The sequence below is a fragment of the Rhinichthys klamathensis genome, unplaced genomic scaffold (assembly GCF_029890125.1).
Source record: "Rhinichthys klamathensis goyatoka isolate OS25496 unplaced genomic scaffold, OSU_Roscu_1.1 h1tg000005l_1, whole genome shotgun sequence".
In the NCBI taxonomy this organism is placed as follows: domain Eukaryota; kingdom Metazoa; phylum Chordata; class Actinopteri; order Cypriniformes; family Leuciscidae; genus Rhinichthys; species Rhinichthys klamathensis.
Window position 1 is genome coordinate 384,748 of NW_026606558.1, and position 27,937 is coordinate 412,684.

A 27,937-nucleotide genomic window follows, 5' to 3' on the forward strand; every position below is an offset into this window, starting at 1 on the left:
CCGTGACCTGACACATCTCTTCCTCTGCCTGTTGTGCAAGTCACTGTCATATAGCAAACATGAAACCAGAGCCATCATCAAAGTAAACCTTTGTCCCAGTTACGAACATCAGAGGGCGCTGTGGGATTACCAGCTTTTACCAACCTCATTATGTAATGGATTACTGAGGGCATGAACAAAATGCAATGCACAGTTGAAAAACATACTTTTCTTTTTGAGCATATCATTGCCACTAAAGTTAAATCATAGTTCAGTATTTTCACCGTTATTGTTAACGCGTTGTTAAGACATCACTGAAATATGTTTAGCGTTGCGTTTTGTGAATTGGTATTCAATTTTGGGAATGTAAATGCATAGACGTTAAAACCGCGGAAGCGTCACAGACTCGGCAGGTACTGTGGGTATCTCACAGTATGGCTGCTGAAACCTTTAGCTTTTTCTGGAAGGCAGAGTTAATAAAGGCCAAATATGTGTTTATCAGGATTTCTATATTCTGTCCTTTTTTCATAATTAAGTATATATATATTTTTTTTTTTTCAAATGGTCATTTGAAACCCTTTTGGATTGCACTGTTTACTCTGCATTATTTTCTACGGTTTTTCTGCATTATATCGTCTATGACGGTAGGGGGCGACATCACAGCTTTAAAGACTGAGCTTCTTTTTTTTTTTTTTTTTTTTTTTTAAGAATTACAATATCAGTCAGGGGTACAATGATTAAACTAAATAAACAAACATAAAAAGACAAAGCAGTGACAAACTTAAAAGTTAAACAAAAATGTGAAAATGTTTACATATAGATACGCACTTTGCAGCTTTCTTATTTTTCAAACCCAGTATTGTTTTTAGGTATTGTTGAATTTCTGCTCTTAAAATTAAAAACAAAGGCTTGTTTCCTCCAAATTTACATTTATTAATACTAAATTTAGCCAACAGAAGAAGCAGATTAATTAAGTAGTATTTATGATAAGATTGGTCATAAAGGAAAAAATCAAATAACATATTTTTAAAGCAGAGTTGAAAGCATGATATCAGCCTTAATAACGGAGCAGAAATCTGACCAAAAACAAACTGAATGAGGACAACTCCAAAATAAGTGATAAGATGTTTCATCATGTAGATCACAAAATGTACACAATGTATCAATATCACAATTAAATCTGTTCACAAGATGATTACATGGGTAATATTTATAAATGAGTTTAAGGGAAATTTCTTTGATTTTGTTTGTGACTAAATATTTATGAGGACGTTTCCAGATTGTATTCCATATATCAGATTATCAGCACAACCATTCCAAAATGATATAACAGCAGGTTTGGAGACAATATCCCTTTGAAACAAAGCCCGTACACAACGATTATTATTTTTAATATAGGAAAGGAAAGAGAAAAACAGATACGTCCAACTTATCAGCAGGATCCAATGAAGCATAGTCAGTCGTTGTGAAGCATTATGAGCAGTGACGTTACGCTATCGGATTACTTTGCCTGCATACGAGTAAAAATCAGTAGCCTATATTATCTTGAACCAACATCATTAAATATACTCAAAATAATCCCCCCCATCCTCAATTCCAATTTCATTTGAAGTACAAACACGGTTACTTTCAAAACAATGACAGCAGCAAATCAGGAAACTCGTTTTTGGCAGCGTTACAATAGGGGTGTCCCTGTCCTTCCTTCGTGAACCTACATGCGTCTCGGGTTCTTTAAGGTTGCACAAGATGAGCGAACTGAAACCTACCTCATTATGCAAATCCTGCACGCCTTTAAGTGAATTTGACTGGTCAATTCCAGACTAGTACAATGCTTAGGAAAGAATGTTTCTCTTTGAAAAAGACAGTGGAAAAAGTCTTGACTTTTGTTAAAGCATAATGGGAAATATTTAGGAGGGTCTGCATATGGCATGAGCTCTCAATGTTTAAGATTAGTGAGTGTTTTTAACTGGTAATATGTTCCCATTGTTCACTTGCTCTTTTGCATCTTTTTGGAAGGTTCTTAATTTCAGCATTATTTTGTCATCAGTTTTAAGCATACAAAAATTAGCCACTGTTTAGTCATGAGTGAAAAAGTGTTTTGAAGAAAATGGGGGCTCGATTGGGGAAGCCTCAACAGCAATTTCCAGACCTAAACCGTTCTTTTTATACCATCTGTTCCCACTCTGTCCCTTTTTCTGCTGAACAGCGAGGGGAAAAAAACCTTCTTTGTCCAGTCATGGGCCGGCGGTTTAAATACCATCAACATTCCAGAAAAGCTCGGCATTCTCAGGAACACAGAATTTCTCCTCCCCGATGTTGCTTGCTTCCCTAAACCTACTAAAATCCCCACCGTCTCCATTAATCTCCATCCCTCTCTTTCTCTCTCTTTAGTTGGAGAGCGTGCTTGCATAACTTATCAAAGTAATCCCTAGCCCTCCCCCACTGTCCTGAACCCACTGGTTTAAGCTAAACCAGCAATGATGGGAGCAGCATCTGCTGGGATTACCAGTCAGGATGTCATATAGCCCTTTAATCTTTAACCATAAACATGCCAAAGATGCCAGATCTTTATTGCAAATAAAGGAAGCAAGATTGACTGAACAGAAGATCAGAAGAGATCAGCTAGTCATTCATAAGTTGCACAAGTATGCATGGAAACATTTGGTTCTGATAGACTTCATTGAAAAGAGGCATTGTTAACACAGATTATCATTAGTAGGAAGGCTGAAGCGAGTTGAGGAATGTGGATAATATTAGTTCCAGGAAAAAAACAGCATAGTTTAGATAGTTTGTGGTCATGGACTGTATCCAAAATTTGCGAACAGAAACTGTGCAAGAATAACAATTAATGTTTTTTAGTTTTTATTATTTAAAAAAAAAAGTAACATTTTTCAATTTTTACATTTTTACGATTTTTTGCTTGAGATTAGTCATGATTGTTTTATTCTATTGTTTGGCCTTAAATGTGCAAATTTGTGTGTTTTTTAGTTTATTTTTTTCCTAGCTGTAACATTTAAAACAATATGACAAAAAAGTCTGCTTTAAGTAAATTTCCATCAAATTGAATTGAATAGTTTTTAAAATAATATTCATATTTTGGATTAAGAGATGTAGGCCTGGTTTCACAGACAAGGTTTAGATTAAGTCAGGATTAGGCCTTTTAGTTCAATTAAGACATTTAAGTAGCTTTTGTAAATGTACCTTAGAAAAAAACAGCACTGGTGTGCATCTTGAGACAAAACAATGGCACTGACATATTTTAAGATATGCCAGTTAAAACTGCTCAAACAAGCCTTGTCTTTGAAACTGGGGGTTAAAGTTTATATATGACAATATATAAATGTCAGTAATGGATCTTTATACATGAAAATATCTGCTTTTATATTTTAGAAAGAGGGATGCTTGCCTGAATATCATCATATATGGGGATACAGTACGTCACACAACAATAAATGCAATGACTTTTATACAATGTGAAGAAGGAGTGGCTTCATTCAGGAGTTTGCTGACCAGGCAGTTTCAAGCAGTGATACAGTGAGAGCAGGAGTACTCTGGGATTTGAACATACTGGGCTGCACTAAGGGAGAGAGAAAAATAGACTGTGACTACACACTGGTTGCTCCCGTGGCTGAGGGAGGGGACACTCCTATTCCTCCATCTGCTGCAGAGCTGTAAACAATGATGTCATTTCCTCTCAGTGGCTGAGTTGGCGATTTTGGAAACTTAAAAGAGCACAGGGCTAATTTAGAGTGAGAGTGCTACTGTCCCATTTTAGAGTGCATTATTTATGTTGCAGCATGTTCAAATATGCTTGTGATGTATCTCTAACAAATTACTCATAATTAGTCATTATTGATATACAACTACAGGTGTGGGTTCATCTTTATCGACACATTTCCATAGGTGTGTCTAGTCTACATAGACAATGATGGCACGTTTGTAATAAAGTTTGGCTCTACTGACGACAGGCGGGTTTTTTTCCATTCCCAGTACATTACTCTCACCTACTTTCAACACCTGTTTTACACAATTCAGGTAAATACAGTGGTTGTATCACTGATGACTGCTAATGTGTTTCTGCCTGACAGAGCATGAATAAATATTGTTGTTTTCCTACCATCTGTAACTATGGAATAAAAATATGGAACAAACTGCATGCAAGTTAAAATTGAATTATTACATGTACATATTGGATATTGAATAAACATGTTTATTTAAAATAAATATGATTATATTATATTAATAATATGGGGTGAATTCAGATAAATTGTGCTAGTATTTTGCTTTTAACATTAATGTTACTGTAGCGGTCCAATTTATATAATATATAAATTACAAAAAATCCAGTAAAAGTTGTACTGTAGTTTTATTAAAGAAATTCGCTTTACAGTAATATTATTTCTTTAGTGTACAGTGTATAGAAGGTGGGCAGACTGGGCACATGTCTCTTGAGATAAACAGCAGCTGTTAATTGCACTAAACTACTGTCTGTTCATGAGAAGTGACATGTAGAACATATTATTGTGATAATCAGTAATACGATACCGTGAAGTATTGACTTGCACCCAATGGCAGGTAAAGTTATATCTCTGTTCATTCTAGACGGGGAACTCTCAGGAGTCCTCCATCAATAAATAATTTAAGAACCTTTAAGAGGACAGACAGTAAAAAATAGACAGGCATGGGAAAAGGAACTATTTGCTTAATTACAGCACGTGACGTCACAGACTATGACACACCTTAATAACACAAGTGCTCAAGTGAGAGTATTGTTACAATTATGAAGGCTAATAAATCATATAGGCTACAGTTTCAGCATCCTTTGAATAGGGTCTTTTTAAATAAACAATTTTCAGAACTGACATGAACGATTCAGAACTGACATGAACCTGGTTAAATAAAGGTGAAATAAAATAAAATAAATAAATAAAAATCGTTCAAGAACTGCACTAAGTCAGTAAAAGAGCGAACCGGTCGTATCAGATGTCAGTAAATCTTTTTAAATGTAATTTCGCCATTTTGAACTGAAAATATGCTGTCATTTAAATTATGATGTCATTCATACCTGAATGTGACGTGGCAAGAAACGTTTTATTTTTTTATTTTTGACATATTAGACACAAACAAGAGTGAATGTGTCATGTGTCTAATTTCGACATTTTGAATTGAAAACAGACCTAATGTTGGCTAAGTAATTAATGTAATGTAGCATATAGTAAAAATGTGAGGAAGCAAGAAACATTAAAGGCGTTTGCATAGTAGGCTAATGCATATAAGATTAATAATGAATGTGTTCATATTGTAAATTAACTTAGCCTAAACTTAGTAGCTTTCCAGGTATAGCCTTCAGTAAATTCACTTTTCTAAGAAAATGATTCATAAAACATAAATAGCCTATCAGTTGACGATATGATTACTTTACTGACAAAATGAAAAGACTGTATCAGTCAAAGCTCCGCTTTCGGAGGGGATCGAGACAGCTCAAATTTGGGACCTCGGTGATTATAAAACCCTGCGACCCTGCTCGCAACGATCAGAACCGAGAATCGTCTCTTTCGAACCAATCCGAATCGTAGGTACGACTGATGGGGTTAACTTTACATAAATATATTACATTATAAAACGTGCTGAAGATATGTTTATAACTTTATTGGTGATCGTTTTTTTATATTAACATAGGCCTACGAAAAAGGGTTGGTTTTAATATTGAATCAAACCATCCAGGCTTTTTATCCGAGAGATGCACATGAAATGCATTTTGCAATTTAAAGCAAATGATGTGACGTTAATTTGCTGAATCATGGTCGCAACAACAGAACATTAAATAACACACATTAATATACATTAATACAACTTAAGTAAAAAAATATACGGTATGAATGCATGTGGTTTTCTTCGAACATTTTACACTAAACATGGGATGTCAGGGGCCACGTGTTGATGATGAAACGGTTTTCTGAATCGGTTCTTTGATATGAACTGTTCGAAAGAACCGATTCGTAGAAATGTAATGAGACGGACATCCCATCACTTGTCGGTTGAACAGTCAATGGTCTGTATTGTTGACCCAACGTTGTTCTCCTTCCCGCGTTCATGTGGCTGAAGCGCGTGACTTGTAGCGCCGCTCCCGTGAAAAATATATTTCAACAGCTTCAGTCAGTGCGCGACACCGAGACTGCCGGGCGACAGCAGCGTCTCCTTTTTAGCGAATGTGGAAACACAAACATCCAAACGGTTAACGGACGAGGACCAACGTGTAGTGGATTATTTTTTTTAATTGTTCCGTTTGGCAGCAGAGGGGTATTTTTACAGCGGTAAGTGCAGTGTTTAAATCCCTCATTCGAGGATAATGGCTCTGTTGTTGATTTTAGCGAGCTAGCTAGCTTAAAAAGCGGCTAGCCGACCATGCTATCAAACCTTTTACTGTGTGTTCCTCATCAATACACCATTTATTTTACCTATTTTTCTGTTAACACATTAAGATTCCCGGTGTGGCTCGTAGCCAGTCCTAAAATATTTTTTTGATTCTCTTAAACGCTGAGATTTGGTCCATGGAACCATTATTATCCCGGCTTTGCTAGCTCTCTATGCTTGTGCTAAGTGAGACACTGTTAATGTGATGAAATTAAATGTAATCTAACTATTGGAGTTCTTTCCAATGTTAATAATCGGATGCTTGCACGCAGACATACTATTTGTGTTTAATATTTAGTTGTAAGCTTGAGGCCTCATTAACTGACGTTGAATCATACTAGACTATTTCTAAGCGTAAGAGAGATGGCTTGGCTGACAGATACTGTATTATTCTCTGCAAAAGAATCCTGGCATTAAATACACATGTACACAGAGACCGGGCTAGCTGGGCTAGTATGTGATGTAGGAACCATTTTATCACCGTTATGGTCAATATAACCTGTAATGATGATTTAGAAATCAGTCCTAAAGAAAACATGCATAAAGCTAGCCGTCAATCGACACTTGGTGTTGAGTCTCCACATGACTCTCTCAAACCCAAGATGTTACAGTAAAATCATCAGATGTGCGTGTGTATGTGATTGCTTTGAGACCTAAAGAAGCTTAATGTCCACGAATGCCCGTGTCTCTGCTACACACGGGATTTATTTTAAGCTTCCGCGCTCACAGACGCCTTGAACTTGGCATCTTGATCACCACACCGTTTTGTTTACAAAGCGACTGCGATTTGCCAGGGAGATGTTTTGCTTACATCTTTGTTGCGACTGAATTGAGCTGTACTGTTTTCGTTGTTCTTTATCCTTAAATATCCATTTAAGCACCTCCCCTATCGATTACAGTAATTGAGGTTAAGTTGCAGTTGGTTGAAGCAATAGCTAGATAGGAGAGGGTCAAATCCCTTCGGTAACTAACCTTATTCTACTATCTTTAGAAAGGTAAGGCTGTTATAAACACTGGAGTGTTGCCACAGACTGGATATTTTGCAGCATAGAATGTATTTTAAGAGAACCTTCAGGCTACTTGTTTAAAGTGCTGTAAATAAACCACCCTTCTGTGATATCTCATTTGCTGAATGACATCTCTATTGGATTGATGAAGGATTGATTGTCCAGGGTAAATAATAGATATCAACTTAGCTCACAATGCTTTTGAGAAATGCAGAAGGCATAAGGTTAATAATGTATAGACCCTTCTGCCTTGAATTTGGGACGCATCGATTTGTCTCCGTGTGTCCAGATGCTTGGAAATGCAATCCTTCTCTTTCATTCTCTTTACACACCTCAGCAGTGAAATAGAGATCATGTTATGGAGTGTTCATCACAAAGTTATTGATTATTTCTGTAGAGATTTTTGCACTTTTGTGAGATCTTCAGAAGGCAATGTAAGTTGTTTTTCTGTCTAAATGGTCACGGTTTTTGTTTATTTGGGCTATTTCTAATGCCTACATTTAAATTATTATGTGTTGACTTGCAAGACATTTGTTTCTGTTAAATTGCATTTTTGGGTATTATTCTTTAGTGTTATTTAATGACTGGAGTTATTTTGTTGTGACTCTTGTGTTTTCAAACTGTCTTTGTGGGACAGCTGCACGATCACTTGGACATTTGAAATGACATTTGTCTTATAGAGGTAGACTCCACAGCTTCAGGCCAGGGTAATGGTGAGGTAATCTGACCCTCTTTAGAATAGCTGAAATGGGAGTATAGAGCTGGGATCGACCATTTCACACTCTCTATCCCATTGCATCGCTCTTCCACCTCTTATACTTGCTATACCCCTCGATTCTTGGTGTTCGGAGGTTTAAGCAGCACCCATGGAAATGGCCGAACACCCACAGAAAAACACGAGAGTTGGAAAGAAATAAAGATTTGCCATTTATCGTGATAATTATCAATATGGACTGAAATGAAAAATTTTATCGTGAGTTCTTTTTTGGCCATATCGCCCAAAAAAGGGCAAATCTTTATTTATTTCCAATTTAAAAGCACTTTTTTGCTCCTAAGTGAAAGTTGTAGAAACCAGACTGTTTTTTTGTGGTTTTAAACTACTCTTTATTGTCAGAACTAGAGGTGTGCACAATGACTAATTAATGTTTAAACAGAAATTCAGCAACCGACTAGTCTAACCCACCACCCGGAGACAGTCTGTATATAATGCAATCCATTTGAAATAGACTAGGCTACTTAATCTATAAAGTCAAATCCCATATTGAATGCTGCTAAAATAGGTCAGATACATGTGATGTGCTTGCCTTGCATTATCATTGAAAAAATAAACATTTACTGAAAGCATTCGTATTATAGACATATTTAATAAAATTGAATCAATAGGCACCGCAGGCCCAAAGTTCAAACCTAATAGCCTATTATAAACATATTTCCTCAAATAAAAGTTAATCCACATAAGTCAGCACATTAAGGTATTGTTGTTCTTTCCTTACATTGTGGGTTTGAACCCACTTCTCGTGTATGAAAAGTATCTGAACGCAAGTGCGTGGGGAAACATCAAATTCTCCAAAACTGTTCACCTAGCTTACGATTAAATTTCATTTGAAATCACCAATGAAATCCAACAACAACTGTCTCATAAATTTTGTTTCTAAATGCTCGAATTATGACATAAAACTGCATTTTTTCTGCCTGGACCAAGCTAACGCGCAGTCTTAAGTGCACGTCTCAGAACACTGACTGTTTCTATAGGAACCAGAGCTTCTAACGGCAGCTGCAGTGACGCAATGACTTTACCAATCGGCAATTGACCCTTCGCTAAGCCCCGCCCTCCCTAGTTACTGTTGCTACGCCTGTCAAGCTTTCGTGCCTGGCACGTCTATTACAGCGTGTATGCACCGGTGTCAGACATTCCCAATGAGATAATTAGTAATTTTTGGCGAACATGTGAAATATCTGAGAGAGCAAGACAAAAGGGACTGCAGTATGCATTCGAGGGATATATCCACGACATAATAATATGCAAACGATTAGAGAATAATTTCATAAAAATTGAAGCTAAAGCCTATAGCCCCAGCGCAAGGCCTCATACGCTGACCATTCAAATGGGAAACACACAAATTGAAGAACAGCTATGTTCGTGCACAGCAGGGTAAGTGATGTGAAAATAATCTAATAATTATAAATCAAACAGGAAATAAATCTTGTGGAATAACACCGGGAGAGCCGCAGTCGGATTGGGTTAACGTTACTCAGTCAGGGGTAGTAGGCTGTCGATTAACAAAATGCTGAAATATATTTTAAAGTATGTCAGTGAGCCTCCATCTTGCCTTTAATCGTCTTATTTTACGTTAAAATATATGCATTATGAACAAAGAACCGTCATTATTTCCAACTTCCAAGCAATAGGTGTTTTTGTTAATCCTGTGGACATGTAGTTGTGAATGGGGTCTCACACACTGCTTGATCCACGCCCGGCATTTCTCCCCTCGGCTTTTAGATTTTCGGGAAGGAAAAAAAATCCACTCCCCCGTCCAAACTTTTAGGATACCGGGTATCAGATTTGCACAATCCACCATACGCACAACGGTTCAGCATGTTTCCCTCGTTCGAAAGCTTGCCAGACCTCCTGCGCCTAGTTACGGTTGCTAAGACACGATTGGCCAGTGGCGGTTTTCGGGGGTGGCTTAGCGAAGGGTCAATTGGCTCTTTTGGTTAGAAGGCGGGACTTATTCCGCCATTTTGCACGTTGTACTTTCTCCCATTTATAGTAATACAAGTGCACCGTTTTTCTGTATATAAAGTCTTTGATTATCCCTTATAACCAGTAACAAGCCTTTAACTTCTTAACCCGCATCGGCCCGCGAGCGGGCCGTCGAGGGCGTGGCTATACTTTTATTACCTTTTTTAAGCTTTGTTTTATAACAAATATTCATCTGACTATCATAAACTATGCATCATTTGAAAGCTAAAACACTCAAGAACCATGTTCTAGACTTGTTTTTGCAATCAATACACCAGAGAGGAAAGGGTTAAATAAAATGCTAAAGGACTGCTCATTTGAAAATGAGAAAAATGAACCGCTATACTCATCTTTCATCTCGTATGGTTCAGATCAGTTCGGAAGAATCCAAGAAACAACAGCATACATTTCAATGTAAGGGTCCACTCTTCAAAATGCATCCCACTTTTTAATCCAAAACAACGAAAAATAGGGGAAAAAAATGAAATATCCTCCTTTGTTTTCATGAGCGTTTTCGAGATAGAGTTCGCATCATGTTCATTTTCAAAGAAATATCGATTCTAATCCATATTCCAACACTCAAAAGCCATCTCACCCCCGCAGTTTAGACTCTTCCGGATCGAATGATACATCCTACTTCTCTGTCCTTCAATCACAGGCTCTGTTACAGACCAAAACAGTAAGAGAGTCCCTGACAGGCTGAGCGCGCTGTCCATCGCGCAGCTGGGCTTTCGACTGGATAAAAGCCTGGATAATGCTATCCAATGTCCTTTGAGCTACGTTTTGATTGATGGGAGTATTAGCCAACTAAAATCGATTGCAGTGATAGACAGTTCATGCAAGCACATTCGTCAAATTCAACTGCGCAAAGTTTTCATTCACATGTGCGCTTTCGCCACGCGCGCAGCACGCACACACAGTTAGCCGACCAGAATGTAAACAGACACATAAACGCGATGTTTTGACACATGGAGCTTGCATAAATGCACGGATTTACTCTAAAGCTTATATCTGAGCATCTGTATCATGGATCGTCGACTACAGAAGAGATTTGAAGGTTTTTTTGCAGAAAATGACGAAGAGCAACAGGAAGTAATAGGATATTCATTATAAGTATCAGTTTATTGCAATTTATTTGGGTAAAAACCACGTTTGTAATTACAAATGTTCTAAAACATTTATGTTTTTCTTTTTATATATTTTATACATTAGTTGGAAAATGAACACTTCTGCAATGTCTATACATGTAGTGAGAAATCACTGTTTTTGCTATTAGAATTGTTCAAAATAAAGATAATTTTGGTAAAATGTTCAAATGTTGTGCTGAAATCGTTTTTTTCTTGTGTGGTTTGAAGGGCATAACAGTTCTGAATTGTTGTTGCAGACCTATAGTGTTTACTCCCTATGTAAAGTGTTTGGGTGCCAGGTGTCCATTTGGAGTCTCCAAATTGCATTTTGGAAAGGACGCCTATACTTTTCTTGAATAAAAGCTTACAGAAGCTACATTTTTGGGAGTATCATCCTCAAATTTGAATCTAAACATGGTCAGACATTCAATTTTATCTTTATGGTGTTTTCAGGCCCTTAACATAAAAGTCTGATCATTTTTTCCCTAAGTGAAGTTAATTAAAAGAAATCGTGAGTCACATTCATGTAAATTTTACCTTGTTTTACTCTGTTCCTATGCTACTTTGAGTAATAATGACTCTTGGGTAACAAAGTTTCAAGTGTCTAGTTTAAAAAAAGATCAGAGTTATGAATGTGGACCATAGGGTTTAAGAGCTACAGACATTTGTATTTGGGTATGTCATTTTCAGAAAATTCTCAAAAAATGGGGCGCTGGTTAAGAGGTTAAGCAAGCTTAATTGTTATATACTACACTCACCGGCCACTTTATTAGGTACACCTGTCCAACTGCTCGTTAACACTTAATTTCTAAGCAGCCAATCACATGGCGGCAACTCAGTGCATGTAGACATGGTCAAGACAATCTCCTGCAGTTCAAACCGAGCATCAGTATGGGGAAGAAAGTTGATTTGAGTGACTTTGAACGTGGCATGATTGTTGGTGCCAGAAGGGCTGGTCTGAGTATTTCAGAAACTGCTAATCTACTGGGATTTTCACGCACAACCATCTCTAGGGTTTACAGAGAATGGTCCGAAAAAGAAAAAACATCCAGTGAGCGGCAGTTCTGTGGGCGGAAATGCCTTGTTGATGCCAGAGGTCAGAGGAGAATGGCCAGACTGGTTCGAGCTGATAGAAGGGCAACAGTGACTGAAATAACCACTCGTTACAACCGAGGTATGCAGCAAAGCATTTGTGAAGCCACAACACGCACAACCTTGAGGCGGATGGGCTACAACAGCAGAAGACTCCACCGGGTACCACTCATCTCCACTACAAATAGGGCTGCAACAAACGATTATTTTGATAATCGATTAATCTAACGATTATTAGAACGATTAATCGACTAATCGTCGATTATTTTGCCGACTAATCAGTAAGTTTGGAACGATTATTCAGCTTTTCCAATTAGTTAAAAGATTGAGTTATACATATTCTAACTATAATATAAAAAAAGAAAATCACTTCAGCTTTTGAAATAGTTGTTTTAATGAACTTTGAGCCAACTAAACAGGTCATTCTCTTTAAGTTTTCAGATTTCGGTCCAACTCAAATCACACACAAATGCTCTCTAAGCATTGTTTAATAGGCCCACTGCTTTTCTTAGAACTGAAACAGAAAAAGGGACATTTACTTCAGGACACAAAGAATGGCAAAATATTAATCTGCAAACAATTATTATAATTATAAAATTACAATCTTTTTTTACATGACAATTGAGCTGACAGAGACGTTCTCATTCACCTTTTAATTTATAGTATGATAAAGTAACTGCCATGATATTCTTCCTATATCATAGGAAGGATATAACATCTCGTTTTGTAAGTATTCATGATTATTGAACAAAATACAGGCAAGTGATAAGACTAGCCTATAATAATACCTAATATACTAATAGTGTTACAATAATAAAAACAGCCCTGACTCCTAAGCTCGATCAAGCTTTATTCTATGCAAAATAAGTCATCACATTACTGTAATTATATTACTATTGATAATATTATTACTATTATTAGTAGTATTGCATTCTCTAATAAAGAGAGATTTACCGCTGGTTAGTGGTTAGTAAGCTCCAGCTGGAGAACACTCACTTCTCACCGGCTCCTCTTTTGCCGGGATGTTTCCTCTTGCACTCCAACATGCATGTTGTGCTTTTTCACGGGAGAAAAGCAAGTTCCGCCTTGCATGTATTGCACACGACAGCATTCTTGATTTGAAGTTTTGTGAAACTTTCCCAAACCTAAACCTTGCTAGTTCGGATTCGTTTGCACTGTCATAATTCGCGCTGTTTTCTCTTCTACCGCAATAGCATTTGTAAGGGCTGCACTACACTCTAGCGCTACAGCGCCGTAGCGGTCAAATCGCGATATTGCAGGCCCTTACATTAGGTCACGTGAGATCAAACGACTACTCGACAGCAAAGATATTTGTCGACAAATTTTTATTGTCGACGTTGTCGACAACGTCGACTAATCGTTGCAGCCCTAACTACAAATAGGAAAAAGAGGCTACAATTTGCAAGAGCTCACCAAAATTGAACAGTTGAAGACTGGAAAAATGTTGCCTGGTCTGATGAGTCTCGATTTCTGTTGAGACATTCAGATGTTAGAGTCAGAATTTGGCGTAAACAGAATGAGAACATGGATCCATCATGCCTTGTTACCACTGTGCAGGCTGGTGGTGGTGGTGTAATGGTGTGGGGGATGTTTTCCTGGCACACTTTAGGCCCCTTAGTGCCAATTGGGCATCGTTTAAATGCCACGGCCTACCTGAGCATTGTTTCTGACCATGTCCATCCCTTTATGGCCACCATGTACCCATCCTCTGATGGCTACTTCCACCATGTCACAAAGCTCTAATCATTTCAAATTGGTTTCTTGAACATGACAATGAGTTCACTGTACTAAAATGGCCTCCACAGTCACCAGATCTCAACCCAATAGAGCATCTTTGGGATGTGGTGGAACGGGAGATTCCCATCATGGATGTGCAGCCGACAAATCTGCGGCAACTGTGTGATGCCATCATGTCAATATGGACCAAACTCCCTGAGGAATGCTTCCAGCACCTTGTTGAATCTATGCCACGAAGAATTGAGGCAGTTCTGAAGGCAAAAGGGGGTCCAACCCGTTACTAGCATGGGGTACCTAATAAAGTGGCCGGAGAGTGTAGTTTGATAGTATATTTATAGTACATTAATAACTCTTGAATTTTGATGCTAAGCAGCAAAGACACAAACCCTCTTGCGTAAGTGTAAATGACAACACAAATACACAAAATGTCTCATTGTTTGCCCAGAGTGCCCACAGCTTACGTGTGGTAATCTACATGGTTATAGCTGCTAGTTACATTAGCAGCCCCTGCCCAGAGCTTTTGCTGTATATAGAGTTACAGGATAGAGCTCTAATGGACTCTGCCCATTGAGAAGGTATCGTAGAGATGAGCTGGAGATAATGGATGGGATAGAATCACAAATGAAGTGTGTGCATGTTATGCTTCATTTGCCCCTGTATGTATTCAGGTGTAGCTTCTGTTTCACTTTTGAAGTGAGTGGCCCATTTGGAGATGAACATAGGGTCAGGCGATATAGACACAATCAACCGGTAGAGATTTTTGGACTATCGTCTATCGTGGTTACGCTCATGTGATGTGGCCATGCTGTGCAGTCATGAAAGCTTATCATTTGAATGCGTTTTCAAGCCTTGTGATTTAAAAACAAATGATTTTAAACCATTCAAGTACAATAAGTGGTGAAAGAGGACTCCTAACAGTATATGCGTGTGCTGTCTTAGAGATGGTTTCTGAGACACCTGAAATGCGCGCACATGAAGCTGCTGCTCATACAGTAGGGGTGTAACGTAGGGATGGGCGATATATTATCGTTTGCGATATATCGTTAAAATTTTTCCTCACGATAAGAATTAGTCTTCCCGCGATAATAACGATAAAGCCTATGACGGGACGCATTCGCAGCTCACGCGCATGGCGGAAGGCGGACGTGGAGCTGAGGTGAAGTTTATCGCTAAACGAGTAACTACCTCTACAATCTGGAACTGGTACACACAGATTTTCATCCGCCCATCTCGCCGAACACTGACTGAGCGCTTGAGAGTGTCGCTCTCCGTCAAGTGATCCGTAAAGCCCACTATATCAGTTCATCTCAATGAATACACAGTGTATTTGACGCGCAGTAAACACTGAGGCGCATGACGTGCTGTCACTGCTGAGAGCGCTCCGTGTTTCTCACGCACTCGATGAGAGAGAGAGAGAGTCTTACATACCACGCAGAATTGAAGTGTACATGACGTCTACATGTAAATTATATTATTTGTTGTATTTTCCTGTAAAAATAATGGAGTTCATTTGGAATTATTCAGCTTTGAGCAAGCAGAAACTAATGCGCAAACGCAGACGTGATGATATTCATGAACCCAGCAGCTCATCAATCCTTAATGTGGTTTATATTGTTATTAGTATCAGAATTCGTAGTAGTATTAGTATAACTATTCGTTGTTAGATTTTTTATATTTCAAACTTGTAAATGATTTGAATTATTACTGTGTGATGTTTTCAGTATAGTTGCACTATTTAAACATTATCTGCACTTTTACAGAAGAAACGTATGCAACTTTTCCATTTCTGCAAGGGATGGTGTTTACTGTTTTACTGTTTTTTGATTATTATTTTATGTATGGTAATTGGTATTTTATAGGAGCCTATTTGGTGAAGGGTACATTTTACTTTGCATGCAGCTATCACTTGTAGCCAAAAACAGTGGTGAATATGGTATTGTATTTATATAGTCATTGATATCGTTATCGCAATAAATGGCAGAAAATATCGTGATATATTTTTAAGTCCATATCGCCCATCCCTAGTGTAACGATACACAAACCTGACGGTTCGGTTCGTCCCACGGTTTTGAGGTCTCGGTTCGGTTCATTTCGGTGGGGTGGGGGGGTTTAGAAAGCTAAAATTGCTTTTATTTTTTATTAAACAGTGCTTTAATGAACAAATTGTGTCCTTGTCTTTAAATTAATTCAATTACAAGTAAACGTTTCTCAAGGATAACAAAATTATCTGCTAATCAGGGCTCGAATTTCGGCGCGGGTATTGCGCATAATTCTAATCATTTCCGCAGGTCTCCCATTTATAATGCGGGAAATTCCCGCAATCGTAATCCACACAGATAATAAAATCAAATCAGTCTTTTAACAACTATCTTCCAGACGCAATTTCACAAACAGCGTGAGTGTTCAGCGGTGCCGCGCGCATCTTCAATCTCTTCTCTCATAATGTGTTGTGCAAGGCAGGCATCAAGCGCTGCGGCGATAATACGTTACTCACTCGCGTTTAGGAGTCGGGACCATAGACTGTAAGGTCGGGACATGACGGAATATTCACTTGTACAATCGGGCCAGCAGTACATCGTGACTGAAGTCTTTTTAAGTCTTACCAGTTTAAATATTCAAGCGATTTTAAACTAATCAGTGCTCGCGCGCTCTCTGAGAGATTATTTTCTATGCGCACATTCATAGAAAATCCGCCTCAAAAACAGCTGGCCAGTAACTATTTTTCGCGGATTATATTGCTTTAACACGCAAAATTGTCAATTTCGGTCTTTGTGAGTAGGCTATACTCTAAACATAGTCGGTTTTGTCTTTAATAAGCATAAAACGCATGCCAGTATAATGAACACAGGATCCGTGCACTAGCTCTTAAAGTGACGGCAGCCGTATGTGTCTGTCATTAATTTTGTTGTCAAAACAAAAGATAGCTTTAAGTTAAAGGAATCAGGATTAATAGCCTATGTATTTAATTTATTCAGGACTAAAATACTACCCAGTATTATTTTCCATTTGATTACTTTATTCAGTTTCTGTATATGAATACTAGTGTTAGACCTATTAAAAAACTTTTCTCTTTAATTGTCTTTATTTGTATCTTTATTATATTGTATTTATTTGTGCTACTTTTTTCAATTTAATTAAACAATTTAAATCAAGCTTCCTAGTGATGTGTAAATTCTTAACAACAATATTACCCCATTGAAAAAATACAATGAGCGCAAACATTTAGGCAAGATAAATGTAATAATTTTGTTTGGAAAAAATGCCCCCCCTTTCTCCCCCTCCCCCTCAAACAAAAAAAAATCCCCCCCATGAGAATCATCTAAGGGGGGATTTCCCCCCCATTTTCCAAAACGAAATTCAGGCCCTGCTAATGCTGTAAACTACAGCCCTTACTTGCACATTACTATAACATTAAAGCTTAACAACAGAGCCTAGACTTTTAGCCTAAATGATATAATAATAATCAACACTCAAATAACAAATTGTATGAAAACATGTAAACTGCACATAAGGCAATTTTTGCATTAACATGTTTTTACTCTAATTTGTTATTGTTATATAATAATTTACACAGTTGCTGTTATTTTCATGACAACTATTTTAAACATACAATAAATAATCAAGATATCATAAACAGGTTAAGTAAAATATAATATATAGGCTAATATATAGCATTTATTTAGTGAAAGAGTTAGCAAACCAGCAAGCTGTGGACACTGAATGACTTGCCTGAGGTAAATATAAAGCTATGTGAAAAACTAAGCGTTTTATTGATGTATTTCCGCTGTTGAAACACTGATTGAGTGTTTACACGAGTTATGATGCCTTTCAGTAAGTATACTGTATCTTTCAACATACCTTCGGGTGTCCATTCATGTTTATTCTGTAACTGAGGAAGAGATGATCGCGCTGCCGCATGCATACATTGATATCTGTCACGCCACATCTAAGAGCGCCAAAACGGCATTTATTGTTTGCATTTCGTGATCAAATAGACATAATTTGAAAGATTACACCTTGCTTATTATCAAAAGTAACAAAACACTGAGCTTATTGCGATTATATGTGGTTAATGGTGGTTAGGCAACAGCCCTGTATTCGTTGTGTACACATAACAAATGAGGTGTATTGAGCCGGGGCTGGGCGGGGCAGCAGGGGGCGGGGTGTGTTCGGTTCACCATGAGAGTATCGCGATACGTATCGTGGGTGGTTTGAAAATGTTTAAATATTTAATGTGCCTACAGTGGCTCCACTATAAGTTTATCAAGCGACGAGAATACTTTTTGTGCAAAAAAAAAAACGACTTTATTCGACTATTCCATTGCTTCCCTGTGGGCCTGAGACGAGAGTTCAAGAGATTTCCAGGACGCATGTGCAAGAACTGACGTTCTTCTACTACTATGTACAGCGCGCGTCTTCCTCTGCTTGTAAGACGCGCGCTGTGTAGTAGAAGAAGAACGTCCGTTCTCGCGCATGCGTCCTGGAAATCTCTTGAACTCTCGTCTCAGGTTATGGGGGAGTCATCCACCTCTCAGATTTAATCAAAAATATCTTAATTTGTGTTCCGAAGATGAACGAAGGTCTTACGGGGTAGGTACAGCATGAGGGTGAGTAATTAATGACTTAATTTTCATTTTTGGGTGAACTATCCCTTTAAGTCGCCTTATTGGGCTTGAATGGTCAAATACTCAGTTATGTGTCAAAAATGCCATTTTTGCGACCTCGTAAACAGTCGTTTATGCATTAAGTGAGCAAAAATTTGAGAAAGAAAACACCCACCCCCCAATATTTGACTTGACCTGAAGGAAAGATGCAGGTAATCGCACACACTAAGTCAATCTCTCTCTCATTCACTGTCTGTTTATTCATCTGTCTGTCTGTACAAATCACCATGATAAACACAGCTTGTTATCATTATTAACTTATTTAACATTTAATACACATGCACAACGTGTAAAACAAGAAGGGCATAGCCTTATGAAAAACCCCGCAAATATCGCAGTTGCTTGCATTCCTCTACTAATGCCTGTTAGTAGTACTGGAACTGTTATGTAGTGTTAAGTTATTGTAGTTGGGTTATTTAGCTTAGGTTTTACTGTGAGTATGACATGTACATTTGTTGTGTTTTGTATTTACATATTTAAGTATAGTTTAAACTTTTAATATATTGTTCAATTTAAAGAATTCTTTTTATAAAAAAGCTGTACTTTAAAAGGATCTCCTCCGGCTAGTTTGACAACTTAGTCTTATTGCGTTAGCGATACCATTTGCGCCACAAACGTGATATAACACACCCGATGTTTTCGTTGTAGCGAGATATTTTAAAATAAAGTTTTTACCTGTAAGTCGCCATTGTTGTAATGTTTTTACCCATTGCATTCTGGGCCGTGACGTAGACTGGTCCCAGCGCCGCTACAAACACAAGGCGCGTAAACACTAGCGTTATCAAGTTAAACTATTACCTCAATTAGCGAGAGAAATGTCTGCCGTTCACCCTTTTCAGTTCGAGCCTGAACGTGCCGTAAATACGGAGGAAGGTTCACAGGATGCTAATCATCTCGTAGCCGTAGGTGAGGAGGAGCAGGAGGATAGAGTAGGGCACACGCATTGGTGTGCCTGTGGCAATTGTTTACCAATGTTTACTGAAAGGGAGAGTGTTTGCTGTAAGGAACCACTTCATATCAGCAGCAGCGATACAGTTACTAACAAGCAGGTCTAACATGAACATATTTGTTTAGAATTATATAACATATTACATGGCTTGGCTAAATTCCAGTGTAGAATGCGGTGTGTTATTTCTTGATAACAGACCGCTGCGAAGTATAACAGACCGTTGCCATGAAAAACAGCGCATTGCTATGGACGCAGCAGGATTCTAACCAGAGACGGAACGGACTATTTTCTTTAGCGGAAGCAATACAATCGTTTTTAAATCAATAAATTCCTTTTTAAATCAATATTTTGTCAAATTATTGATTTATTTGGTAGGTAGCCATGTAATAAGCGGGATAATGGCTTCGCGTCAGGCTCCCGCACCAGCCTGTCGGGGTTGTATTCGCTATAACAACCGCCTCGCTATACATTATCCCTTACTTAGTTTGGCCAACACTGAAAGTTTTTCCAGTAACCGATAAAGAATCTAGACAATAATTCAGCGCAAACATTATTGGCTGGCATGTATTGGCACAATTTGGCATTTTATCTCTCTAGGTGGGTCCGACGACGAACTGTAGAAGAGTGTGTCGAACTGCCCGCGAACGCTCCCCTCTGACGTGTTCTTTTTAGTTTAGCACTCAGGACCGTCGTGCGTCATCAACAATCGACGGGCCATAGTACAAAAAAGCTGAAAAAAAGTAGTGATCGCGCTATTTTATTTTTCTTAATCATGAAAGCGTTTCAGGTATTTTTAACCAAGCGCCTTAATTAGGAGGGGTATTGACATCATATCTAGACCAATTTGGCAAACTAGCTGTAGATCCTTTTAATGTAATCCACCTCTGTTTTGTGACACTTTTTTTTTTAAGTATCGTTTGAGGCACCGGTACCGTTTAAAAAGTATCAATTTGGCACCAGTATCGTAAGAAACCCAAACGATACCCAACCCTACTGAAATAAGGCTGTGGATGACCTGCTGTCAGTGCATGCGCTTTACAATGTTCTTGTGTGTAAAGGCCATTCGTTTAGGCAGACTTAGTGAGGGCAAAAGCCATTTCTCATGCAAAACAACTGTATTGATGATTGTGGGTTTCATAGTAATGTGTTTGTGTGTGTTTTTTTTTTTTTTAATCCTATATTATTTTCCACTGGAAACTTGTTTTGCATTCCAGCTGTAGTGTAGAGGAGCTCTGGTGTTTACTCTACCTGGAGCACCTGCATGGAAATATCATGTCTGAGTCTTCATTTAGATGGTAATACTCGGTAGAATCTCTGCCTTGCCCTCAGCCCTTTTGTTTTCAAGTGCTTGTTCTGCGTTGATTGCAGATTTGTACCATTAACAAAACATCTTGCTGTCAGCATATGATCTGGGCCTGTGGGGGCAATGTGGAGCACATGGTGCGTTTGTTTCCAGAGATGAACTGTAATCATCTTCTTTTACAGTTTGCATTCAATGATTTATTTTTAAAATTATTGTACTACTTTGTCACCCTGGATCTATTATTCTGGGTCTGACTTCTGACAGTTTAAAACGTGTCATTAAATTCAGAAGATGACCACTATTTTTTTTAATGTTTTCCATTTTTGAATTAAAATGAACCATTCTTATCCAAGAATAAAAAGCCAGATACATGACAAGCCTGAGCTTTGACCATTCTTTATTAAAAAAAAAATATTTTACAAGTCTAACTATCGAGATTTTAAATAACTAGAGATGGAACTTTTTGTACACCACATACAAACCACTGAAATCGGTTGATAAATGTAAAAACAGTTTGTTTTTATCCAGAAAAAACGCAGCTCCCCCGTTTACTTACATTTGATTACAGTGCAGTCTTGCCCTCTGCAAAATGGCGGACCCGTTGACGTATCGCAGCAACGTTCCAAAGCGGCCAATAGGGCGTCTATGTATTTATTATGTCTATGGTTTGGAGCAGTCTCTTCTGTCTCGCATGCGCGCTCTTGCTTGCGCGCTCTAGATTTCGGGAGTTTGAACTAATTCGCGGGCATCAGGGAGCCGCAATCAATATGCGGGAGACTCCCGGGACTTCCGGGATCTTGGGATGTCTGTATTTTGTCTCGAGCATCAGGTTGCGCAATCAGTTCGCTCGCAACGTAAGTGATGGATTAAAATAGCGCTACCGCAGAAATAGGTTAAATTAAAACGGTGTTTACAAAGTGAAGCACTAAATACAAAGCCAGTTAATAACAGCAGCAGTAAAATATTGTTTTTTAGTCACTGTACTCAGTGGTGTTCAGCGAATGCTTGTGCACTAATGCATAATTTCTCCTGTCCTTTACTCAAGCCTGTTAGCTTGCTGGGTAACGTTACCTCCATTCCGTTCTCTTTTTATAGCATTTGTCTACTAAGTTTTAATTGTTTTTCAAACGCGATCTACTGCGGCTCTACGTTCACACAATTGTTTTCAGTCTTTCTATATTTATTTAATCAATTTATCCTTATATTATATTATTTTATATATTATATATATTATATTCTTTATCCTTATATTCCTTATATATAATTAATTTTAAATAAAAATTAAATGAATTATATATTTTAGATGTTTTTAGTTTGTTTTTAGTTCAGATATTCACATCTGAACAACATGTCTGTGTAAATTTGTTTTAACAAAAATTGTGTTAAAACATAATATGTTGGATATCATTTTTTTAACAATAATCATGTTTGTCAACTTGCCATCAGCAATTATCATTAAAAACAATGCAAATATTGATATTAGTAAAACTCAATGTGTGGCTTTTGCACTTTTTAAAGTACACTTTTACACATAAATACCCTGATTTACGGTTTTATTTAGTTATAATAAAAAAAAAATCTAATTTAATTTCTATCCGATTAATTGATTAATCGAAAAAATAATCGTCCGATTAATCGATTATCAAAATAATCGTTAGTTGCAGCCCTAATAGTGACTAACAGTTGATGCATTTATAACAGGGTTCCCACGGGTCCTTGAAAGTTTGTGAATCTGAACGTTTTTGAAAATAAACATACATAGATACAGGTCCTTGAATTTATTTTGTGCAAGAAGTTTTCTGGGGAAAAAAATCCAAATTCCCCCCCGGTCCGCTAATGTGTTATTTCGCCAACACTTCGTGGCCTATGCATTCTAGCCTGCTTGATTTGCGTTAGTTACGTTAAGTGTTTCCCGCGTGAGGTACTTTGTGTTGTACGTTGCCATGATGTTCAAGCGCACAAAACTACTACGAAGGTACCTCAACGTTTGTTGTTGGACACAACAAACGTGTCCCCACTTCAAGTCCTTGAATTTGAGGGTATTGGACCTTGAAAGGTCCTTGAATTTGAAGTTAACCAAGGTGTGGGAACCCTAAACAACATGCAAGGAGACATTTTTGTTATGTGAAAAGATGTTTAACAGATGTTTTTCCTATGAAATCATGTTTTTTTTTTCTTGCCTAAGACATGGCAAGATGTTTTTCCTTGTACCCGTGTAGACAAATTGGTGAGAAATTAGAAAAAGCACCTTTACCCAGAGTTTCCGCTAGAAAAAAATGGTGCCGGTCAAAGTGACCGGCAGAGGTTTCGTTTAACGGACATTTTGATGATATGCCGGTCAAATATCGCCTCTTAATTAGTCAAGTTGAGGAAAACTGGAGGCAGGCCATATAACTTAAAAAATGACATAATCAGGCCGTATCGAATGCAACATGTTATTATTAGCCTAACTTTCAAATAGACGGAAAAAAAACATGAAAGTCTGATTGGCGTCAATCAACACCAATTGTTTTTTTACTATGGTTTCACACACATTCACTTTTTGAAACATTGAGGCACGGATGTACCTAATACAAATAAATAAAACATATCCAGTTAACTAGCACATCATTCATTTAGTTCGCTATTAAATAAGAGATCTAGCGCTAAAATCAGTTGTTTTTTAAATCAAGCTGAGCGCTCGTGTCCGCTGCTATCAGTTGCATGGACGACGCGCTGCGCGAGTTGCGCAATCTTCACTCGGACGCGCGTTTCAATCTATCGCCGTTGCGGAGACTCTACACAGGCGAAGCACTGCTACTTGGGCGCAGAGATATCACGCAACACCTGAAATAAAGCTTGCCACAAAGAACCGGCGAAAGTAATGATTATGAATGAAACATTTTTGTTGATAAATTGATAAAGTTGATGATGCAGACTCGCCATCTTCGCAGTAGTGAACGCGCCTAGAGAGAGAAATGCACACTTCATATGAATAAATTCTTATTTATTAATCCAGGCAAATTTGTTGATGAAACATTGATTAAAATGAAGATACAATTTATACAAAACGAAATAAACTTTAAAGAAAGGCTTTCTACAAAACAAAACTAAATAAGTGGTCAAAATCATGTCTGTCCAATTCCAAATGTTTTCCGATATATAGGCCTATTGGTGATCTTATGATCCTATCTTACTCATCTCATGCGGTTCCCTTTTCATATAGCCTAATCAACATAGATGAAATAAAAAAATAATAACATTAGGCTATATTATTTATAAATATGAAACGTATATTTAAGTGTTTTAACTTATAATAAGCGTCACACCGCTCCGCTTTGCTCACATGCTCTGGTGTGTAGTCTAATGCATGTGTGCGTGCATGTGGTGGAGGGGTGCGATTTTCGAATAATAATCAACCCAGCGATCTTAGAATATTATTTTTGCTTGAAAATTTCGTTTTGTATAAATTGTATATTAATTTTAATCAATGTTTCATCAACAAATTTGCCTGGATTAATAAATAAGAAGCAATAGTGGACAATATAGGCTAATCAGGACACGGAGGCGTCGGCGCGTGCACACTTCTCTCTATAGGCGCGTTCACTACTGCGAAGATGGCGAGTCTGCATCGTCAACTTTATCAATTTATCAACTTTATCAATAATATCAATGGGCCTGGCCATATTTGAAACGTCTCACTCAATCGTTCGTTGTTTAGGTCTATATTACAGCCGTTCTAGGCGTGCGCTTTATTTGAAATGCAGCATGCGATGTTGTTTAATAACTTTCAAACGGTAGAGCCTGTTCCTTTATAACATAGCCAAAGGTCGGTGTATTTTTGCTTTATACATTTTAGGCTTGTTCTCAAATTCATATTGTGTTAGGGGGGCGGGATTATTACGCAATTTTAATCGGACAATTTGACCGGAGAGATTTAATTTTGTCGGACATTTCATTTTTTTCCCGGCCAATGTCCGGTAATTACCGGACAACGGAAACCCTGCCTTTACCACAGAGCAGGATGCCTGCAGGTGTTTCAGTCACACTGTACGTGAGGCAGGACTAGGCAAAACCCTTTTTACATGCGTGACCCGTCACATCTGCCCTTTCAAATGATAATGTAGCAACACTAAAATTATCAAAGACCATTTGCCTTTTGTTCCAAAGGCGTTCATTTCTTTTGTAAGTCCATCCTTGTATTTAACAGCTCTATGATTAACAGATGTTAGACTGTGTGAAGATGAACACCATTTGTTGTGGCTATAATGGCAAGGATTTTAATAAGAGGTCTCATGAGCACAGCATTGTGGAATTTAATGTTTTGGTTGTCATGTTATTGCTAGTTAAATCTACAGGGCATGTTTTGACGAAGGTGAGGGATCAAAGGTCACACGAGATGGTCAGAGCCTTGTCACACTGAAACGCTGATATGGGGCCACCGTCTGGGCCTTAATGTCAGTTTCAAGAGCAGAAAGGTCAGATTGTTTTAATCAGCCTCATTCTAAGCATGTGTGCATGTGCTGGGGTATTTTGGGTAGTGGTGATAGGCCATACTTAGTGGTGTATATGTGGCTCTACACTATGAGCCTCTTTATAGCAGTTAAGACTGGCGATATTGGATTTGTTGTAATGTGCCACGTTCTCCCTCTCTCTCTGTTCAAAGACATTAACGGGTCCATAAATCTGCATTTCTATGCATTTGTGGTTTTGTCAGTGCCGTTTATGAGCAGCGTGTGTAATTGTGGAGTGTTTTGTTTAAGTTGCCGGCTGTCGTGGAAGTGCCATGCTGTAAAGACTCTTTGTCTGGTCGACATGAATAAAGGCAGCGGCAGGAGGAGGAGCTGTGTAATCTGACACAGCTGAGCTCTTGAACCGGTCCCACTCCTCGTCCTCAGAGAGAGAGAGCATGCTGACTTCAGACTGGCATTTGACTCCTCAACCCACAGGCAACAGTGGTGACGGTGCAGGCGGGACTCTCCTTCTTTCTGCGGTCGTTCTGAGAGTTCGCTCTTCTGTGCAACAGCATGTTTCTTCCTTCCCCGTCTTCACTTGCCGAGCTGACGGGGTATACTGAAAGTCATGGGAGTGGTCTTTCTCAAACGAGTCCTGGAATGTGCTTTTAAAGGGAGGAAAACCCTATCAACTCGTCTCCTTAACCCTGTTTTTAGTTTTTTCCCTCTTCCCTGGGATTGCTGCTTAAGTCTCCTTCCAGACGCTGGAAACTGGATCTACTTGTGTAACATTCCTAGATTACAGCAAATCCTTTTTTTCTCCCCCACTTCTTGTACTTTCTTTGTACTCATCATGTGCTGTTCTTTACTGAAAAGCAAGTCTTTTAAAAAGGAAATCTCCTGCGCTCCACTTTAAGCAACGGCTGTTGGAATTGCGCAAATTGCACGAGTGTGTTGGTGTTCGGGACTCAACCCTTCCTGGTGGTGGGGATACCTTAGTGGCCCTAGGCGACCTGTTGGAGCTGTGTTTCTATCTTGCGGTGTCACTAGAATAAGACTGTAGGAAAACGAGTGAAAGGAGGAACTCTGTCTTATGGGACCTTTTGTTTTTATGTAAAGAGCATGATGAAGAGTCAATCTGCTCCCCATGTCTGCTACGGTTAGACTACAGCCTGTGTACTCATGGAAGGGGGTGCTCAAGCTCTTCTCTTGCATAGCGGCCCGAACTGCTAGTAAACCTAAAGGTAACCGAAATATGCTCTCATTGTTTACTACCACCACTAACTCACCTGTAAGAGGCAGGCCATTTCATTTGTCTCTCATTTGTGTTAAAGTTAGCCAAAGACTGTTTTGTCCATACAATGAAAGTCAAAGGAGTTTAAAACAACATTGGGCCCCATTGACTTTCATTGTATATAGCATGTACCAAAAAACACAGAGACGTTTTGACACAAACCTTGTTTTCTTTGGGGTTCTGGTTATATTCCTATGCTTTCTACTGTAGACAAAGGAAAAGTTGTCTTTTTGAGACAACACTCTTTTCTCTGTTATAAAATGCTGAGAACCCTCCCATCCTTGATTTTGTTTTCTTTGTCTATGTGTGTGTTTGTTGTCATAGTTTGAGTCTATGGCATGCAAGGGTAACTTCAATGGAGCTGTCATCAGACATACTGTGTGCATTGTTCCAGCGTCTTGTACTCAGCGGTGCTTTTCTGTTCACTCTATTAGTAGTGTAGTAGTGCATAGGCTACTAGGATTATACATGCATGTGTTTGGAATTGGTGTGGAGTGTTGAACACTAAAGGGGGACGGTACAGTGAGGGCATGCTGTGACTCGTCTGCCTGCTCAGGGAACTATGACTCACAGACAGGAGGATCATGTGTTTTTGTGGCTTGTACATATCAAGAGACAATAAAATCATGTCGACTACTGAAGTATTAAAATATAAATATGTAAATAATGTTAAAGAATATATTGCATTGTATTATCAATCTTAAATTTTCAATTTTATTATGCAATTGAGACACAAGGGAAGCCTCTCCAGTAACTGAATAGCTAGAATTTAATTAAATGTATTTATTTTTTGAAAATCAGATTGAAAAAAGACAGAATTATATTGATTGGATCTCAATGATGACACTTTTCTAAATGTCATTTATAGAGAAATATTTTTTATTATTTTTCCATTTTTATTTTTTATTTCCTCAAATAAAATGTCTACACTTTTTTTTTAATTAATTTCCATTGAAATGAAATGTTGATTATAACTAGTAACTAGTTACATCATCTAAAAGCATACACTTTCGCTTACTGCAATCCCCTACAAGAAATAGATATAAATGTTACCACATTTCTCAAAAAAATATGCATGTTCATTTGCGCTCAATACATTTATATTTCTTTACCTCATCTCACATTTTTATTTTATTTTTTCATGCCAAATTTTTTTGCTGGTGGCTAAATGACT

At 38.1% G+C, this 27,937-nt stretch overlaps 1 protein-coding gene across 5 annotated transcripts in view; it reads left to right on the forward strand.

Moving 5' to 3' along the window:
* The window catches only part of siah1 (siah E3 ubiquitin protein ligase 1), a 66,938-nt gene that overhangs the window by 30,421 nt on the left and 8,580 nt on the right, over positions 1–27,937 (forward strand). For 2 of the 5 annotated variants that reach the window (XM_056253992.1, XM_056254001.1), the window contains exon 1: positions 6,040–6,293. Coding sequence is in view for 1 of the 5 variants with exons in the window: in XM_056253965.1 (XP_056109940.1) it covers positions 26,617–26,713 (97 nt within the window). In the remaining 4 variants the exon portion in view is untranslated. Of the gene's footprint in view, positions 1–6,039; positions 6,294–26,563; positions 26,714–27,937 lie in introns of those variants that run through there. The other 3 variants (XM_056253983.1, XM_056253974.1, XM_056253965.1) reach the window with 3 other exon arrangements.